Raw genomic sequence first — 20,722 nt, 5'->3', positions numbered from 1 at the left:
ACTTGGAACATGTAATGTAACGAAATATTATATTAGAATCTTTATTATACCTAAATGTATATTTATATAGGTAAAAATATAATTGACAAAGTTTATATATTTATTTTTTAATTATATATATTCTTTATATAGAATAATTATAATAAATATATTATTATTATTATTATTATTATTATTATTATTATTATTATTATTATTGCTATTATGAGATTTCTATATTATAAAACAAGAAGCTCTTTACATTTTATATAATGTAGAATCATTTAATACATATTAATACACGATAGTAAAAAAATACTGTGCTGCTATAGTGATATTCATTGCATTTTATTATTGCATTTTATTATATCTATCATTTAATAACAACAATGTGTGTATAATTTTTAAACTATCTCAAAAATAGGGAAGACAATCAGGGTGGTGCAGGTAACATGATATGATAAATCAGAACTTTATCAAGCATTACTGTTAAATATTAATGCGTGGATATATTAATTATTTTAATATTATTTAGATGTTTTCAACTATTGATTGAATTGTTGAGTATATTTCTTAAAAAGAAATATAAATTAAATTACTCTGCTTTAAATTGATGACATTATGTTTAAAAACAAAATTATAAAGTTATTATGACATTTATGCTTGGTCTTGTCTTTTCATTGACACTGTAATATATAGTACATTTTTATGTATTATTACGACACAATAGTATTTACTTTCCCACCGGTGGAAAGACATACATTTTACCAATTTCTAAGTTTCATTTCTACGTGATATGTTTCAAGGCAAATCAGTCAGTCTTTTAAAGATCTTAAATCTCACGAGAATCATTACCACGTGTATACCACTATCAGTTTCTTACACTTCTCAGACTGCTAATAAGCACTGAAACTTTGTAAGTTTAGTTACTTTAACAATTACTGTATATAAATAACAAAGTGTATACATAAAAAATAAATATATAACTTTCAACAATAAATGTATGTATATCAATTTTTCAAAATCAAATATATCTTCTGCATATGCAGTAATTAGTTTTAACTTATTAATCGTTAACAATAACATGAAATTATATTACTATGCTATATTATATATTATACTACTAATATTAACAGGAATAAAAATGGAATTTCTGAATTATCACTGAATGTTTACTATATATACTGATTATCTTGTTAGTATCACGCACAAATTTATGTTTTTATACGATATTAAAATTGCACTTGATCAATATTAAAATACATAAGGAGTATTTTACCTTATGCTAATGTGCGTACACTTGCACATACGTTTATCTGTATGATATCTTTGAAGACTTGAAAGTAATCTTTAAAAATCATGGATATTCTTTTTAAAGTATAAATAAAAAGATTCTAACATGCTGCGGTTCGTGTCCTTACTTTATCTTTAAGATAATTGGCAACTTGAGTTTGTGAGTGTCTAACAGCTAGTTGAAGAGGTGTCACACCTTCTTGGTTTACAAGTAAGGGATCAGCTCCTGCTCCTACCAATTGTCTTACAACTGTCATGTGTCCTGCTAAAGCTGCAGCATGTAGTGCACTTTCACCATTCTAGAATAACGCATAGATATATATTTTCTCAAATTCTATGATGTATATTATAAAATTATCATTGTTTTGTGATCATATCAAAGTAAGAATATTAATATTTATACACTTTTGGTTTTAATTTATAGTTTTATGAAGTGCATAGACTTTTATATCCGTGAAGACAAAAATTTGTCTACTTATTTTATTGAGAGGAATTGTTTGGTAAAAGAGTAATAACTTTTATAAACACCAGCCACAAAGCAAGATAAGCAAATTTGCAACACTTTTGTGTTTTATATAAAATTATTTAACTTACAGGAAGAATACCAAGTGAAGGACGGTATTTGAGTAACTCTCCAATAACAGCCGTATGACCTTTATGCGCTGCTTTAAATAAAGGAGTTGCACCATCCTATATAAAATATAATAATTTATTAAGGAAATCATATAACATTTACAAAATTAATTAATATTTGATGTTGCAAAAAAACTTACATGTCTGGTAGCATTAACATTTGCTCCGGCTTTCAAGAGTTGTCTGACAATATGATCATGCCCCATCTGCGCTGCGATCCATAAAGGTGTAGCACCATCTGTTCTTATAGTATCTATTCTTGTATTATGCTCCAATAAAACTTCTAAAATGCGCACATGACCATTTTGTGCAGCAATGAATAATGCACTAGCTCCATCCTTTTATATTAATAATAGTCATTTTATTTAAATATAAAATCATTTTTTATAATAATAAGTTTGCTTACTTTCATATGCGCATTTGGATTGGCACCTTTGCCCAGAAGACCTTCGACAACATCTAAATGACCATATTGACAAGCTACGAATAATGGTGTACCTCCATCCTACAATTTATAGGAATGCAATAAATATCATTGATATTTATAAATTTTTTCATTCGCTTACCATACTGGAAGAATCAACGAGTGCTTCATGTTCTAAAAGCAAATTAGCAATGTCCATAAAACCACCTTGGGCAGCAAAGAAAAGAGCTGTGGTCCCTGTCTAAAAAGAAAAATACCCTACAACTAAGTTAAATTAATTTAATGTAAGCATATACTTATATAAATTAACAGATTATATAATACCAGTCTTTTAGCATTAGGATCTGCTCCTTGTTGTAATAGTTCAGTGACAGCTTCTATATGTCCTCCAGCAGCAGCAAGTATCAAAGGAGTAGTTCCATCCTTTTAAATTTAAAGTTTCTATATTTATTTTGCTATATTAATTAAAATTGTATACATTAATAAATGTTACACAAACCTTGTCTTTACAATCAACATGAACTCTACCAGAATCAAGTAATATACGCAAACGTTTTGCATCCCCATGTGCAGCTGCAAGATGCAATTCTACATCCCAAGGTGATTCTTTCTAAAAGAGAGAAATGAAAAAAAAACCTATTACACAACTTTTTTATCAAATGTTAAAATCTAAATTATTTAAGTCACTGAATAGAACTATCATTTTTAAATTTATGAACTAAGAAACGTACTTTCATTGACATGTTGAGTCACGCATTTATTGCACGTTCACATGACATTTTCGAACGGTGATATGTCAAATCCTTGAATTACTTCGTTACTATTGCATTGTGCTGCAGCAAGTATACTTTCGTCTGTGTCCACGTGTCAACTTCGCCCATATCATCTTTGTAAGTAACATATGATGTATTATGTGTCACCTCGACGACTTTTTTGCACATTAAAATTCATTATTTTGACGAACATTAATTGTACTAGCTTTTAATACACTGCAATGCAACAATCAAAACCTCCATTTAATCACAATGACATAGTAGCTAAATAGACTGTACTATCTATACAGTGTTGTCAGCTTGATATAATCATTTTCAATATGGCGCTTTATTTAAACTCAATTTTAAATCTTTAAAACAATAAGTAAAGCAATAAAATTAGTTAATTATTCAAGCTATTAAGTGCTACAACAGTAATCAATATACATTTTAACAGGATAAGTACCAAGAAATAGATATATATAGTATAAACAAATGAATAAACGTAAAATAATTGATATTTTTAATAATTAATAAAAATCGACTGAAGAAAAAAACAAAAATGAAATTTAAAAAAAAGTAAATTGAAATACTTCGTATCACTGAATATGTTATTTGTTTATTCTTGTAGAGAACGTTTCTTCGATTGTCCGCGGAATAATAATTCGTGCAACATTGTATGTGATTCTTCATTTTTATATACGTGCGTTGCATACACGCGATAAACGCATTTATCTATATATACATGCAGGTGCTTACTTGTATGCATTTAGCGCGCGTAAAACGAAATTTCATTGTATATGGTCTAAACACATACACATACGTTTCTCCTGCATATTTCTTGTATAATAGTCACATAAACAAGTCCTGTAATCGTAAAGTTTATCAAATTACAATCAATCAAGTTAACGTTAATAGAAATTCTTCTTTTTATAAAATAAAATGCACGTAAAAGAAACAAATAAATAAAGAGAAAATCGGAGCATTTGATACACAGGAAGATGATTTTACGAAGGCTTTTAAGAGGGGCCTGATTCGGACTGATGCGATTGGTGGTCTTAGCGTGTCACGTGGTGGCAGTTTACGTGGGTGGGGGTCGGAGACGCGGCACCGCGGGCGAAAGCGGTGAGTTTCGTTCTAGTATTTACCTCGCAGTGCGAAGATACTTTACTCATGGTTGTTCTAGCGTAGTATTCTCTATAAACTGATCTGTGGGTTCTGTGAATCAGGTAAATAATCAAATTCAACGACCTATCGAGAATAACGGCAAATATTATATTACGATGAACGTCAAGTGACAGAATTGGCGAATCATGACGCGGACGTTCGCCATCTTCACAAAATCGCGCGAGTGATCGGTTGATTATAGGAAAAGGAAATATTTTTTTCTTTTCAATTCTTTCTTCTTTTTCTACAAATGAAGAATTTGAATTTATTATAATAACACTATGTCAACGTTCCTCGATCATTTTTCACCTTACGGTACGTTCTTGGATAAGTTTACGACTATAAAATAAAAAGGTGATTTATAGAAAGATAAAAAAAAGAGAGAGAAAGAGAGGGACTGTTAGTAAAAGGGTAAAGGTAATAAGGACGAGAAAGAGAGAGAAACAGTGAGCGCAACACCGTGGGATTGTGGAATGTGCGCGCTTACTTTACTACAGGTATCGGACAGACACTCTGCCGCGCATTACCGTAGCGTTTCGGAATTCTCCATGCGTTTCTAACCTCCTTATATCCTTTTTCTACTCTATGCTCCTTTTCTTCTTTTCTCCGCCATCTCCTTCTGCTCCTACCCGATGATCGCATACTACCCTCTCCTTTCTCCTTTCTTTTCTTCTCTCTCTTTCTCTTTCTCATCTCATCCTACTCTAATCGGTACGTTATGTCCTACGTATTTATATATACGGTGTCCCATTTCTATCGATCTATTCCGACAGTGAGTAACATCAAAATTCATTCAGTTCATAAAAAAAAAGAAAAAGAGAAAGATAAAATATTTATATAACGGTTAAACAAATACAATCGATGTAGATATTGAAAGGATACTTGAAAGATAAAGTTTTTTAAATGACTTCGTTCTTTTCATCATTTATAATTGTATTCTCATAGATCGATTAATATGTAACACCTGTTACCTGTTGTATTTGAACAAACAAACATACATATATTTCTTTGTATGTGTCACGCGTGCATTTGGATTACTTATATATATATATATGACATGCGACTACGTTTTAACACGATCATTCACCTCTTTCAGTTTTTTTTTCTTACATCTCGATCTTCATCCAACATTCTTCTGTTTGACGCGTCATGGATGCTGCGGTGTCCTTTGACAGCTGCTAACGGGTGAACTTCCTCAGGGGGATATAACACCGTATATCATTCCCAACCGTCTTTCTCTTTCTCCCTCTCTATTTCTCTTTAATTCGATCCTTTCATTTCCTTTCGTACGTACGTACTACAATGTGTCAAACAAGTAACCCCAATAAAATGAACACTTAAGTCGGATTTATTCTTTTATCGGATCAATCTACTATCCATATAAACTTTAAATCACAGTACATACCTGTATCCAAAGGTTGCATAACACCGTCACAGATATTAACACCGCCACTTTCACCTCACAAAATATAATTTAACCACATATATACCTACTTTTTCCGTAATAATATATGCATACGATCTGCTGGTAATTATGACAATGGATTAAATCAATAAAATGGGAAACAATTGTTTCCTCGGGATTTACTTCAAACCAATTTTTGTATAAAGTAAATTGTAAAATAAATTTTGTTATTGGTTTTAATTAGTTATCATAATTATTGGCACATATATCTTACATGCACGCACGCGTTCTTAAATTCTAGGAGACAACACAAACTCCGTTTGAGACTTCGTATTCTTCTTGAAAAATAATTCGGTACAAACCGGATCGAACGGAAAGAGAACATTTCACTCTCTCTGATGATCGTAGAACGTAATTACGTTTTACACGAAGTATCCACTTTCTTTAATTCACCCTACGTTGGGGGCGTATACTTAAATTCTTATCGAATTAAGTCGTCGGTACTTTAGCGAGTTAAAGAGAGTTTCACTCGTTGACGCGTCGTTGTCCGATTTCGTCCGGTTCAACGATCCACAAAAAACGAAAGATCAAATCAAAGTAGACAAGTCTTCCAATTTAACAACACATTTTTCTTCTTTTTCTGATTGATTTAGCGTTACCAAAATGGCCGCCGTTGTCGTCGTCGTCGTCGTCGTTGGATTCGATAATCGAACGTACGAGCTTTGATAAAACATCGAAAATCTTGGGCTATCAATAAACGTAGATTCTTATAAAAAGAAAAACATGGTATTAAATCATTGGAACCATAAGCCCGAAGGCTTCTTCTTTCTCCTCAAGGGTGAATTAGACGGGAAAGAGATAGATAGTTGAGTATGAATGGTGTTTAAACGGTATAAAACAAAAGACAGGCGATTCACCGAGGCGATTAATGATTGGCTGCGCTTGAGGGGCTCGAATATATTGCTCCCTCTTTTTGATCTCTCTCAAAGAAAGAGAGAGAGAGAGATAGAGGAAATGACCGATAGCGATTTGGGAATGGTAACGTCGCCGCCGGCGTCTGTGCTGGCATCATCATGCACAGGGACAATGGAGGACGAGCAGGAAAAGTCCTCCCTCGATGGATCCATCGACATGAATCTGGTAAACGGACCGAATCCATGGCTTCCGGCCTATGGTTTCCAACTACAACATCATTCCCGTTTTCAATCCACACATGAAGATCTACGTGTTAAAGGTTTGCTCGTTATATATACATATACATATATCTTTCTCTCTCTCTTTCTCTTTTTCTTTTTCTTTTTCTCTCTTATTGCCAGTCTTTGTCTGTCCTTTATATCTGTCTGTCTCTTCTTCTCGCACCTTCCTCTTCTATCCGTTCTCATACCAGTTACTTCTATTTTCTCTCTTCCTCCTCTTTCTCTTTCTATTTCCATCTCGCTCATACTCATAGATCATTTTATTCAGTACTTAATACGGAACAACCTTCTTGCTTTCATGATCAAGACCGCTTTCCCTTCTTTCTTGATACCATCTATCTTCTACGAGATACTCCTTTGATGATTACTTCAATAGCTCGTGGGAGGATCTTTATTTTTCAAGGATTTTCCGCGATCAAGTTTGTTGTTGTTGTTTTATTCTGAACAAAATATTACGTCGCTATTGCAAGTAATGTAAATACGTTGGAACGAATTATTTGAACGTTCGCGTTTCACATCGATCGATCGATCGATGAAATAAACCTTTCTGAAATTCCGTTCTTGATATACTCTTTAATAAATTTAATTGACTTGGAAGTAAAAACTAACGATAATTTTCCGTACAAATAAACTCGTATTTAATGATCGACCAAGGATAAATGGAAAAGTTATTATCTTTTCAATGTATCTTTTCTTATTATATGAAAACTTTCATAAAATTTCTACTTGAGTGGTAAAAGAAAAAGTTGAATTTTGATAAGAATCATAAATGTTTGTTTTATTATACAGCTCATAAATTTACAATAGATTTAGTTCTATTCCATTTATTTAACGTTATTTTAAAAATTCGACATACTTACTTGCTCTACATAAAAGAATTATTTGTAATTGCAGACGCAGTACCAGTACAACAAATAGATTTTTTAGAAACCATTTTCGAAGAGACCTCTGACGATTTGCAGAGTGATTCCGATCATAGTGGTACGACTTATTGGTTGGGATCAGATTCGGAAACGGAAAGTGTTATTCACATTGAGAGAAAAAACGTTACGGGTATGTCTAAATGGATCATTATTTATATGGTAATATTTCACATTCAACCTTATATACATATAATCATTCAATATTATTTTCCAGGTGAAAGAATAAATGATAATGATGTCGAATATAATTCTATAATACCTAAGAAGAAATGCCGAAGAAATAATAACACAGACGAGCGAGATCCTTATGCGACTTTTGATGATTTTCCAAGATCTCCGAGATCTTCAAGGTCCTCTGGATCATCTAGATCCAGTTCATTGTTACAGTTTGAGTCTCTAGAAAGGACTTGCGCCACTTTATCACCGTCCAGTTATAGTTTCGATTCTCTTGAGTATTCCAATCATTCGAATGTGTCTCACTTGGGGAACACATCACCGGATAGTCTTGAACAAGATAACGATGCAATAGTGCAAAATGGGTTTTCCAATTCTGTCGATAATTTTCCAAGAATCAGGCCCTACCGTAGTTTCGAAAGTTTAGATATTTGTCAAAAAGCTACGGACTTTGAAGAGGTGACAACTTTCAATGAACGTATATCGTCTTATCCTAAGAGGAAGTTGAATTTTCCAAGATCCGAAAGAAATGAACTGCGATCTAGGTGAGATTTTCATTTTTTTTTTTCAGAAACGAATTTTTATAACGCGACGGTATAGTTTTTAAAGTAAAAATAAATATATTATTATTGTATATAAAATTACGTGAATTGCATGAATAATCGTGTATAGTGCGAAATAGAATATACATCACATTTTAACTGTCTTGGCAGCGGTTACACAAATCGCGCGAATTAGCTTTAGGTATAACAAATGTTTGTTGGCTAAGATAAATGTGATCCTGGCCATGAAGAAACATCCTTGACTTTACACCTATTATTATCAAGTTTAGAAGTTAAACTATTGTACAAATTATACATTATATTTAACAAGATTTATACACACAAAAAATGTATTGTTATTATCTTGCCGTTTCTATTGCATTATACTTTCTAAAGTAACTCTATAAGTTTTTATTTTATATGAAACAGAAGCTTTTGGTATGGAGAGGAAGAAGAGGAAGAGGAAGAGGAAGACGAAGAAGAATACGAGAACGACGGTGACGACGAAGAATTTGAAGGAGATGATCGGTTATTAAATTCAAGTCGCCATGGTTATTTCGAAGACCGATTGCACATCTTCGGTGATTCGAGTTGCAACTACGCGACGTCATTGGATTATAAAAACACTATAGATTTGCGAGAGATCGGTATTGAGTCAAAAAGGGATGCGTTCTTAGATCTGAAGTCTGGCCAAAAGTCAACGTCGTCTTCCACGCGTCTGCTACAGACAAGTTTAAATATAACCGGTAGCACGGCTCATGGTCATAGTAAGATGAACAGCGAACACGATGCTCGTCATTCTCGTCATCATCTTCGTCAGCAACAGCAACGTTTCGGTCACGAGCATCTTCACGAGCAGCGGCAGCACCAGCAATATCAACGTCAACGTTGGACCGAAGAAGAATGTTTTAATTTTAGATTCACGGATAAATCTCAAAGCGCACCCAGTCTGCCTTCGATCGTCGACGAATACGCTCACGATCCAGAACTCGTTTCTTCGAGATCAAAGTCGTTCGTATCAACGTCTAATTTATTCGAGAATTATACTAAAGTTAACAGCGTACCGATAGATCTGGATCTTTGTGGGGTATCAACATCAACGAGAGAAGAGGATGAACGATCGTGTAACGATATGAGTATGAGAGATCACAAAATGGCGGAAGTTAAAAGCGTACGCGGTCTGGAGGATATGCTGAATCACGAAGATGGCGAATTGCTTGGATCTAACGAGATGGAGAATAATATAGAGACAACAAAACGACAACGATCAACATGTTCGGTTAGAACTCAGCCTGCGCAAAATGCGAGAATCGATGTTGGAGCGATGCACAATGATCTATCGGCAACGAATATGCAGAATGGCGAGGATGAGAACATTGATGCTGACGGTGATGAATACGAGGGCCAACTACAGATCGCATCTACCGTGAAGACTCAAGATCGTAGTAACGTATTGGATATAGCGATGGCTATGGAGAACAATATAGATGCGGTAGTCGACGTGGCCATGAAACGGTTGCAACAAGAAAATGGTGGTAGCAACGATATTGTAGATGCTATTCGTAAGCAGTATGCCAATAAGCAAGTATCGCAGAAGGTAAAGAAAAATGCTAGTTACGAATTGGCCCAACAATTTGAAGTTGACGAGAGAAGTTTCCGAAGGCGTGCGATACCATCCTCCAGTGATGAAAATACGAGATCACCTAGAAATACTGGTAGGAAGAAACGTGTTATCAATAATGCCAGTTATGAGTTGGCACAGCAATATGATTACATCAAGTCTCTTGAAGCTAGTAGAAACGCTTTTCAACGAATGGACGCCTGCGATGAACTGGAGGAATCCAGTTCAGGACGATCATCGCATCTCAAAAAACCTGACTCTATATCGGCGCGTACTGGCAGCAGCTCAGCGTTGAATCTAAGCGGTGATTCTCGTGCCAACGATTTCGCACCCTCCCTCGGCTCCTATTCAAAGTCTACGGAGAATGTATCGAAGCGTATCGACGACGAATCGCTTTTTGGTCAGATAAAAAAAAACTCGGCTTTATTTTCGGTGCATGGAGAAAATGTTAATAAACGTATTTTCGTAGACGATGAGGTAGATTATCCCTGCCTTGAGAGTAAACCCATAGGCAAGCTTAACCTGATGGATACCATGTTAGAAGAGGAAGAAGATCCCAATAATAGTGAACAAAAAAATAATGACAGGACCTTTCGTGACCTTTTGGAGGAAACGATGTTGCTTGAAAATATCGCTTCCTTGTGCGACGATGAGACGACGAGAGAAGAAGAAAGTCCTGGCGAAGTGAAATTGCAAAAAAAGAGATCTTTCATAGGTGAATTTTATCCAGAAAAGAACAATTTGTCTACTAGTACAAGAGAGAACGAAGATGATTCACCATCGGAAAAAAGAGAGAAGAGAGAGGAGAAGTTGACAGATGGTGGCGGAGTAGACGACGAAGAAGAAGAAGAAGAAGACAACAACAAGAAAAAGGAGCGGCAAGTTAAGAGTGAGATTTCCGGTAGGAGCATTACGAAGAAGATGGTAGACGTTGGGGAGAATGTAGAAACGATGATAGAGGGGCATAATAAGAAGAAGAAGGAGGCGGAAGCGGTGGTAGAGCAAGCGTGGGGACAAACTGTTCATGGTGATCGTACTTCCCCACCAAGCAGCAGCAATAAAGCCTACAGCCTGAAAGTTAGTCAAGGTAGTGGGAGTCAGTCAGCGACGGCAGTTGCTTTGCCAGTTGATACGAATCATTGCAGTGATCGCGACGGACAACAGGAGGAAATGATGAAGTCTGCAATAACAACGGCGACGGTGACAACGAAGACAACGGAAAATATAACTTTACCGGCAAAAATTGACGATTTTTCATCGACGAGTAAGACCATGGATTCCTATACAAAAAATGTTTCAAAACCAAGAATAAATACCACAGTTGAAAGATCAGCAAGTCTCAATTCTAAGCAACCAACGGTGCTGAAGAGCGAAGAAAGGAAGAAGGGTGGTATCGGTTGTTTTTTACAGAGATTTTCTAAGTTAAGGTTCAGTGGTAGATCTAAGGTACCTCGCTCGGAGATACAAACTAAAGGCGATTCACGTATTGCACAACATTCGAATCGCAATGAGTTTTATCAGGAAAGAACGAAGAAGGAACCGGATTACATCATTATACCCTTGCATCCGCCGGACGAGGAAAGATCAAAGGATGAGGTCGTTGCACTTGAAAGTAGACCTGACGATACTAGGAGAATAAACGTCGATCTTCAAAGGAGTGCCTCTAGTGTTAGGTGAGTCATTTTGTTTTTCATCGGTTCCTACTGGAGTCAAACCAACGAGTATAAATTCTATGCTATTTTTGTATCAGACGTTCTGTTACGTTGCCACGAAATAAGATCAAGTTACGAACTACCCAAATATTACGAATCGTCGTTTTCTTATCATTTTCGTTTAAAATAAAGCAGACCTAGTTGTGTATATAATACGTTTGCGCAGCAAGCGATTTAATTACACAGATATATATATATGTATAAATAATACGTTTCGCAAGAACGCCCTTTCGTTTCTATCATTATGAAATACAAGGCGTATCTTATACTAAGCTTGACTGGTACCCTTACGCCTTTGCCGCGTGTTTGTTTACATTAGATTCGATCTGATGCTTTTATCGAGCAAGGGATCTCTTGTTTGACACGCATTTTTCTTTTGGACGTTAGCCAAAATTTCTCTCTTATCTTTTAATATGCACATTGATCTCGTTTAACATTATTTATGGATCATTGCTGGAATATTATGAATAATAATAGTAATCATTTTGTTTTTCAAAGTAAACAGATTTATTGTTACGCGAAACAAAACTGCTATCTTGACAGTTTCTGATACGTAATAGAGTTCCCCGGGACAAACATAGGATAGTTAACAAATGACGTGTAGCATGCATGCATGCACCACCACCAAACGTGGATAATTCTATTTTACTTTATTGGATTTTCATGAAATATATCAGCTTGTTCGAGAATAAGTTTCTTAGAAAATACTAGTTACCGTTTGACTAGCTTCGAAGAATAATTTATAACGTGAGTTCGCGTTGAGAAAACCTTAATTTCTTTCTCTTCTCCCCCATACCCCTTCTCCAAAGATCTGTAGAAACGGAGCTTTTTATAAACCCTCGTTTATTGCTCGTTCCGGGAAGTACAACCTAGTTAAAAGTATAACACCAAACATTCCCACGTTTTCGTATCTCCATTCGCGAATGATTCTTATTTTTCTTCTTCTTCTTTTTCTGAGCTTTATTAAAGTCTCGTTTTTTAACATCATTCTTCTTCGTGAGATCGTATAAGTTTCTTCTGATTGTTTTTTATCACTGTCTTTGTTTATCTCTCTCTTTTTCTCATTCTTTTGAAACGTGATAAGTAAATGCAGTTACAGTGTTTAGATACGATGCACGGTGCATTGTACTTACGAAGTCTGGCCATGTTTGAATTGCATGTTCTAGTAAGCATCAGAAATAACGATTACGTAACGCACTATACATGCATATATGATGAGTTACGAGAGAAGAGAAAGAGAGAGAGAGAGGGAAAGAATATAATTCTTACCGGTTTAAGTTAATTGCAAAGTATTTACTAAGATGAGTTAACTCATATAAACACGTAATATTATTTAATGAATGTAATATTATTTTGTATTGATTATAATATGTCGTATAAATGTTGTTGCGTTGCTAAATGAACTTAACTCACTAAAAAGGAACAGTTATGTCGTTCTCGACAGCAGAATTGGTGTTCCGTTACGAAGCTCTCCAACGAAGGGGTTGAGATACTCATCGTACATACTTAATTCACGATTTCCTCGATTACATCCGTTAGTTAGAACCTGCACGTACCACTTTCACGTTTAGGCATACTCTGCTATTTTGTGTCATTGACACGCGACGTCGCGTAGGTGTCATTCTGTGTCGAGTACATGATTATTGAGTTCCTGACTCATGTTCGTTACTATTCAAGATATTATAAACTAACGAGATATGATTTTTAATCTAACTAACTTGTTTATAATCGATTTATTTATAAATATCGATGGGAAGATAATTATCCAAATTGAACGGATACAAATTGGTTTCATATGAAATGATTACAAATCTAACATGGCGCTTGGATTTAATATAAAAAGGTAATATTTAATAATTTGTAATATATTCTAACAAATGTGCAAATAAATCTTTTGCATACTTAAGCGATAGAAAAACATAGTAGAAAGTTGTAACGTACGATGAAATTTTTCTTTTTCTAAAATCAAAGATTATCGCCAATGGTTTGACCATCGACATATTTTCTTCAAATAATTTGTTTATTTTTTTTTCTTTACATATAAAATTGCATCTTCGTGAGATTCTTCGAGATTACATGCAATAATAACTTATTGCTATTTGTGGGAAATGATAAATGCAAATTTATACATTCGCAATATATCTGAATCGTTATCTGTATGTTTTAGAATTTTTCTTTTTTTTTTGTTTCTCTAATAAATTATCTTTCAAACGGTAAAAAGATAAAGAAACTTTCTTTAATGGATATAAGACACCATTCTATCGTTAGATATAACTAACATAAGCTTTAGAACAGTGGTTTACCATATGCTTTTTAACATCGAGGACAAACATGCACTGTTCTAAGACTCGTCGCGGAGTATGAACCCTAAATAACTACTATTTTATTCTTATTTGATAACTACGAAGAAAATCCGTGTGAATGGAAACTATTGTAAGGAATACGCGTTCTCATGAATCGGATTCTAACGATAAGTAATAGAAATAGTATTAGTAATAGTAATATTCTTACTGGAAATTGTAGATATTAAATGGAATCTTAGTTTAAACGATAAAATAACGATAATTATCAAAATTTGACCAAAATCATTATCTCGATGTTGCGAAATGAAAAAATCTAGCAAACATAATGTATTTACAAGTATCAGAACTGTTTTGACCAATCTTAGACGTTTTGTCGATGTCTTATTGTCATGTATACGGTGTCTTAGAAAAAGACGGAAACCTTAAGGAAATAAAGGTGTTATTTTTTTTCAATGCGAACTGAAAATAACTATAATATACGAATTTGTTAAACGAGATCATACGTAATATCTAACACGTTATTTTTTTTACAAAGTAAAATTAAATAAAAAGAATTTTATGGTTAAAAAAAAGAAAGAAAAGAAAAACACAAGTAACAAGGGAAGTTAAATTGACTTTCTTGGTAGTAGTAGAGTAATAGGTAGCTTCTTTTTGGGGTAACGTATGATGTAAGAGTCTGAGAGGGTTGTTTCAGTTCCGGTAGGAGGGCGCCAGTATGCAGCAGCAAACCACCCCTACCACCACAACCACCCCGTCTAGTATCATCCGGGTGTAGAAACTCGGGTGCGGTGGCATCATCGTCGTCGACGACGACATCGGCACCGTTGTCGTTGTCGTTGTCATCGTCGTCGTCGTCGTCGTCGTCTTCATCGTCATCGTCGTCGCCAGCAGCAGCAGCAGGGGTGGTGGTGTCGCGCCGACGCGCCGCGACAGACCTTGGAAATCCGGCGGCCATCGAAATGGCGAAGGCCCGCGCGATGCAGGCTGCTCAGCAAGAGCAGCGTCCGGTCGGGCTTCTAGAAACCGACCTCGATGACGAGGTCGTATTAAAAACAACTACGACAACGATTAACAACATTGTTGATTCATCGACGGGCTGTAACAACGTTGGTAACGGCAACAAAAAAACTAGAAGTCTTTTAGATCTGAACCACACCTCCTCAGCAAGCGTCATCGTACCCCAAGGTACGAGCTTAGAGAACGCCCTACGTGTACCTCAGTTGCCCGTCGGCTCTTGCCACAGGAACCAACGAAACGACGGAACCGCGTCTGGCATCGATCAACGCCCGCACAAATCCATGGAGTTTCTCCTTGACAAGGAGAACCTTCATTTTGTTAAGGTAAGATATCATCGTTTCTTTGCTTTTTATATTCTTATTCACCACCACCCCTATCTTTACTTTTTTTTTATTTCTTATCTGGTTACTCTTTAACGCTATTTCTTTACTTTATTAACGAAGAAAGAGAAAGAAAAACTAAGGAGAGACCTATATTAAAATTTCTACTACTTTCATGACGTTTCTCAATCATTTATTTCTTCGTCCATTCTTATAGATCATTTTTTTTCTATTTTTTTTGTCGGTGATCTTTCTCATTTTCTTTTTTCAATTTTGCACCGTGTTTTTCGCGTTAATAATCGTCGTCTCAGCTACTTACTTACTTACTTACTTACACTTAACGATTACCGTTTCGCTCGTAAAGTCTATAGACAGATGTCAGCTTTAAGATATAAAATAGATAATGATCTTGACAAGTATTAGAAAATACCTTATCGGGTTTTTTTGTTTTCCTTTGACATTAATCTCTTGCTCTTTACGAATTCTTTTGATATTAATTATCTCTATAATATAATAAAGTGTCAATGTTAAAAACTAGTCATAGGTAAGTTAACTACCTCTACTACTCGTTTTATCTCGTTTTAATTGCGACGAGTCTTTGCTCGCGTAACGCTTTTGATATTTTCAAATTATTATTTTCTCTGGTCCCCTTTTTTATTTTTTTTTTTTATCGTAAGTATTCTCGCGTTACTTGGTACTCCCTTTAATAGCGCGCGTGCTCTTTGTGAGAAGTACGGTAAAAGTGGAAGTCGCATGAAGATCATCTATCTCCGTGGTGTGCGTATATATACATTTATATATACATATATCATGTACTTTCATATGAGGGTGCTATTTCGTTCTCAGTGTAGTATTTTACACGACTTCTTCGTGTATGTTCGCCATTACAAAACATCAAATGGTAAATTAGCATCCCTTTCAATTAACACTGTTAAACATCGATCGTTAAACAATATGATGCATCCCGATACAATTTATTATATTCGTGATAATGTCTCTCTTAACATATTCATGTTATAATTCAATATTCATAACATATTTAATTTTCAAGGTCGCATTTTAAAATATTCCATACTATTTCTATTTATTTTTTCTTTTACTTGTCCTAACATGTCCAATAAATTTTCCATTATTCTCTGATTAAACTCATTTAATTTCGAAGAATCCCGATAGGAATGTCTGATATTGAATCTCGATTGCCCCTCATAGAATATTAAATTAGGTTAATCAAGGATAGAAGATAGTTCTGGTACAATATCCTTTGAATGTAGTGGTACCTCTCTCTCTCTCTCTCTTCGAACCCTCCGTCTACCTGCCCTCATTACACATTCCAAGCCATTTTCAGCCGTACTAAGATTCTCCCTTATCATTTCCCTTTTCTCCTAAGATGACGTACGCACGTTCATACTTTATAGAAACTATTTTTGTTCTACTTTCCCCTCCTCTCAACCCCCTTCTATTATCATGATAATGGTCGACATCTGGCGTGATGAAAAATGTTCATACCCTCTTAATTACTTTGATACGCTCTTCCATCTCCCTTCTTCCCTCCTCCTCTTCCCATAAAGGAATCAAACACACGTCATGTTCAACAAGTCCTCTTTAATATGCCATTGTTACATGTCACTCCAAACGATTCATAAATTTCTCCATGTGGAAAGCAATTGTTCCAAATTCCTCCTCCCAACGAATCAGACAATGCTCGTTGCTTTTGACAAAAATAGGTCTCCAATATTGTGCTGATATATTTTTAGAAATCTTATCTGCAACTATCTGTAAAATCTAGAACGCTGTCTAGAAAATCGTTGGAAGTTACCGATTATCGATATCCGTAGTTTTGTGTCGTATCTTTTCTCTTCGTTACTACATAAGAAGGAATCTACAAACTAAACATGTGTATAGGAACAATATTGTATAACTCAATATCCATAGACACTAACCTAAAGCAGTGGTTGTTGTTCGTCGTGTCTACTACGGTACCGTCATCGGATATCATGATGAGATCAATAGCGTTCTTTTACGAAGTGCGCATAACACCTTCCAAAGCAGAATCAGCTTTCCGCTTTGGAAAGTTTCCACACATCGGTTACAGTTACTACCCTTTTTTCTTTCTCTCTCGACATTACTATTATTCTATATCTCGTCCTTATTGAATAGCATAACTGGAAACATTTATTCTCGAAACTGATCACAACTCTGCATTGATAACTTTTACAAAATTCTTTTTCATTTTTTTATATTCTTTTTTTCTCTCTTTTACTTTTATATTTTAAAACATCGATCAAATTATATTTCGTCTTACTTTCAATCTTATTTTTGTCAGTGAATTTTGATCAAAAACAAATATTTATGATCTCATTTTTGTCAAATGGTATTTTATCATCGTATAATGAAATAGGAACTCTTCACTTCCGGTTTATATTTGAAAGCAACGAAGACGAAGTCGAAGATGAAGAAGAAAACGACAACGACGACGATGATCTGCGCCAGCGCCCGTTTGTCTCTCTTCTCCCCTCTTATCCAACAAAATTGTGTCGCGTTTAGATTCTTCGTATCTCTGGCAAATCGATTCGAAGACCCCCACACCACCTGCATCTAAGTACTTTCATACCACGCATCTATGCAAATGGCACACATGTATTATGCCGAGGCGTAGAAAGAGAGCTGCTGCTGCTGCACGTGAAATACTTAACCGCGTGCCACGCTTTTACAATCATAAACACACATTGCATTGAAGGGACCCTCATTGCGTAACATTCTTCCTATTCGTACATTGACGTTAGGCTTCATTCGTACAGGAATTTATGTCACTGTTTTAACATAATGAATATATATATTTATTTGTATGCATATATATATATATATATATATATATATATGTAATATAAGTATATTTACTGTGCCACTTACCGACCGAATTCCATGCTCCTTAAGAAACACTATTATGTATTCATCGAGATCTATTGTTATAATATATTATCTCTCTTATCTGAACACACGTATAAGTTTTCTTAAATAATAATTAAAAAAACATCGATCATTAGCCTTTCATCGAGATTCACTCGAAAAACTTCTAGGGATGTATCTTCGATTGTTTTTTAATATTTAACGATCAAAATCAGTGTCATGGTAAATTTCTGTAAAAATAAAAAAAGTAATTATAATATGCATAGAAGATAAATTTAATGACAGTAAGATTAGATTAATATTTTATAAATATGGCAAAAAATGTTGCAAGCTTTTTATGAAGAGAATTATTGAAGTTTAACAAAATTTATACAGATAGAATGATATATAGAAACGATATCAATCGTAATGATTTTGCAAAAGGTTATTTTTTTTTTATATAATATTTTTTTTTTATAATATATATAAGTATATATAATATGTATATATATATATACATATTATATATATATATATATATATATATATATATATATATATTTTTATTTATTTATTTATTTATTTATTTATTTATTTATTTATTTACGTATATCTGTGTTGAACACAGCCACCAGAAAACGAACTGCAGAAGGTCGGTGAACGTGTGCCAAGTGAGCACGAATTAAGGGTACAAAGGTCTCTACAACGACTGAACGTTCCGGACTGGTACAAAAATTCTCCCACGGCTCGTGATGGTTTCCGATTAAAGAGGCACTCCGATGCATCTCAGCATGGAGGTTGGCGTGCGCTCGGCTCGAAAACCACCTCGTTGTCATCTCTTTCATCCTCCTCGAATAGGCAACCAACCACAGGTAAATGCACAATATGTTTTTTAGACTTCTTTTTTCTCTCTATTTTATATACCATGTACATTTACGTAAATTTTCCTAAACTTTCTACTCTTTCTAAGTAAAAAGGTTTATAAAAAAAACCAGTTGAACTCAGCTATAGTTAAGGTTTTTATTGTTGTTTCTTAGGAGCACTATTAAGCCCTAGTCCTACACCTCCTGTATTCTCAAGATGGAGTACCAGTTTGCTAAACAGTGCTGGAAGTTCACCGGCGAGTTCAGCAAAATTATCGTTCTATCATCGGCAACCATATTTGGGTTGGCGTTCGCAGGAACGGCTAAGCAACCCACGTACACCGGCGGAACGTCTCGCTCAGGGTATACTTTCTCAACTGCAATCGCCAAATAAGGTTAGTCTATAATTCATTCGTAAGGCTAACGAGCGTAAGACCGATTTGTCTAAAGGATAAAAGATTTACATTCACCTTGCAGCAACAGCAACAACAACAGCAACAGCACCATCAACATCAGCACCAACAACATCAGCATCACCAACAACAGCAGCAGCAACAACAGCAACAGTCGCAACAACCACCGCAACAGCATCATCAACAGACGACGAATCAGCAATTGGCAGTGAGAAATTCTATAAAGGAAGTGACTTCAGCAATTGTGCATTATGTACAAAGCGGCCAGGAAGTCGACGGAAACGAAAGACTCTCTCCCTTGCCTCGACCAGAAGACTGGGAAGATAGGGGTGAAGTAAGATCCACCAGTCCCAGAGGTGAGCACTAAACCCCGCCAAAAACACCTCGTTACCACGAACGCACTATCACCATTTTTGTTCTGCAAAACACAGGTAAATTTTTATTCTTTCGTCTTTTTTGCATTGAATAATTATATATTTATATACATATTGTTTATATTCTATCTTTCTCTTTGTTTCTCTGTCTCTCTTTCTCTATCTTTTTCTCTTTCTCACTGTCTCTCTGAGGAGTAAGTCGTCTCTAATTTATATTTCTTTATCTCTTATCACTGTCGTTCTCTTTATCTTTTATCTATCACATGTCCATGCATCTTTACATTTGCACACACACATACACACATACACACACTTTGTCGTCTACGACTTTTCTATTATAATAGCTAAATAATAATTTAATTTAGAATTTATGATTATCAAACGAAAGCTTTTTATCTTTGGTTGTTCGGTTTTTTATCGTTTAACGATGGATCATTTTATTTTGTCTATCCTTATAGCTATTTCATAAGAATACTTTTTCCATAGAGTACTACTACCCATACGTACTCTATAAATCGCAGACATCGTTATCCACATTTGTTGTTATTTGTCGGTTCCAAATTTTGTGTTCCTAGCAAAAAAAAAATACTGTGTACAAATTTTCTTTCGATTTTTTACTTATTTATCAAGGAAATGAGAAAAAAAGAAACTGATAAACTATTATATCATCGTCACACACATGCTCGACGTGGATTTTACGAGCGTCGTTTTGTCGAGCATCGTTT

The 20,722-nt window shown here is 34.8% G+C and overlaps 2 protein-coding genes across 8 annotated transcripts in view; one reads left to right on the top strand and one right to left on the bottom strand.

The window, feature by feature from the left end:
• Nucleotides 1-306: 306 nt before the first annotated feature.
• LOC107068985 (uncharacterized) lies at nucleotides 307-3,371 on the bottom strand. The gene is made up of 8 exons (XM_015325865.2): nucleotides 3,061-3,371; nucleotides 2,829-2,939; nucleotides 2,654-2,752; nucleotides 2,472-2,570; nucleotides 2,312-2,410; nucleotides 2,046-2,243; nucleotides 1,867-1,962; nucleotides 307-1,571 (listed from the first exon to the last, which is right to left on the bottom strand). The coding sequence occupies exons 1-8, from the start codon at nucleotides 3,070-3,072 to the stop codon at nucleotides 1,374-1,376; spliced, it is 912 nt and encodes a 303-aa protein (XP_015181351.1). The 5' UTR covers nucleotides 3,073-3,371; the 3' UTR covers nucleotides 307-1,373.
• A 468-nt stretch (nucleotides 3,372-3,839) lies between these two features.
• Nucleotides 3,840-20,722, top strand: part of LOC107068986 (uncharacterized) — a 30,446-nt gene continuing 13,563 nt past the window's right edge. For 4 of the 7 annotated variants that reach the window (XM_015325869.2, XM_015325868.2, XM_015325867.2 and 1 more), the window contains exons 1-9: nucleotides 4,168-4,310; nucleotides 6,307-6,887; nucleotides 7,744-7,902; nucleotides 7,987-8,491; nucleotides 8,918-11,782; nucleotides 14,819-15,464; nucleotides 18,976-19,219; nucleotides 19,385-19,605; nucleotides 19,688-19,979. In XM_015325869.2, coding sequence (XP_015181355.2) covers nucleotides 6,530-6,887; nucleotides 7,744-7,902; nucleotides 7,987-8,491; nucleotides 8,918-11,782; nucleotides 14,819-15,464; nucleotides 18,976-19,219; nucleotides 19,385-19,605; nucleotides 19,688-19,979 — 5,290 coding nt within the window. In that variant the 5' untranslated portion in view covers nucleotides 4,168-4,310; nucleotides 6,307-6,529. Of the gene's footprint in view, nucleotides 4,311-6,306; nucleotides 6,888-7,743; nucleotides 7,903-7,986; nucleotides 8,492-8,917; nucleotides 11,783-14,818; nucleotides 15,465-18,975; nucleotides 19,220-19,384; nucleotides 19,606-19,687; nucleotides 19,980-20,722 lie in introns of all 7 variants that reach the window. The other 3 variants (XM_015325872.2, XM_015325870.2, XM_015325871.2) reach the window with 3 other exon arrangements.

The sequence above is a fragment of the Polistes dominula genome, unplaced genomic scaffold (assembly GCF_049000335.1).
Source record: "Polistes dominula isolate Pdom_NZ unplaced genomic scaffold, Pdom_raw_medaka contig_49, whole genome shotgun sequence".
In the NCBI taxonomy this organism is placed as follows: domain Eukaryota; kingdom Metazoa; phylum Arthropoda; class Insecta; order Hymenoptera; family Vespidae; genus Polistes; species Polistes dominula.
This window is presented reverse-complemented; position numbering and strand designations above follow the sequence as displayed.

Coding starts and splice junctions, on each gene's coding strand:
- LOC107068985 (XM_015325865.2), bottom strand. Junction 2,244..2,311: donor ATCCAAATGCGCATATGAAA/GTAAGCAAACTT, acceptor TTAATATAAAAG/GATGGAGCTAGTGCATTATT. Junction 1,963..2,045: donor ATGTTAATGCTACCAGACAT/GTAAGTTTTTTT, acceptor TATTTTATATAG/GATGGTGCAACTCCTTTATT.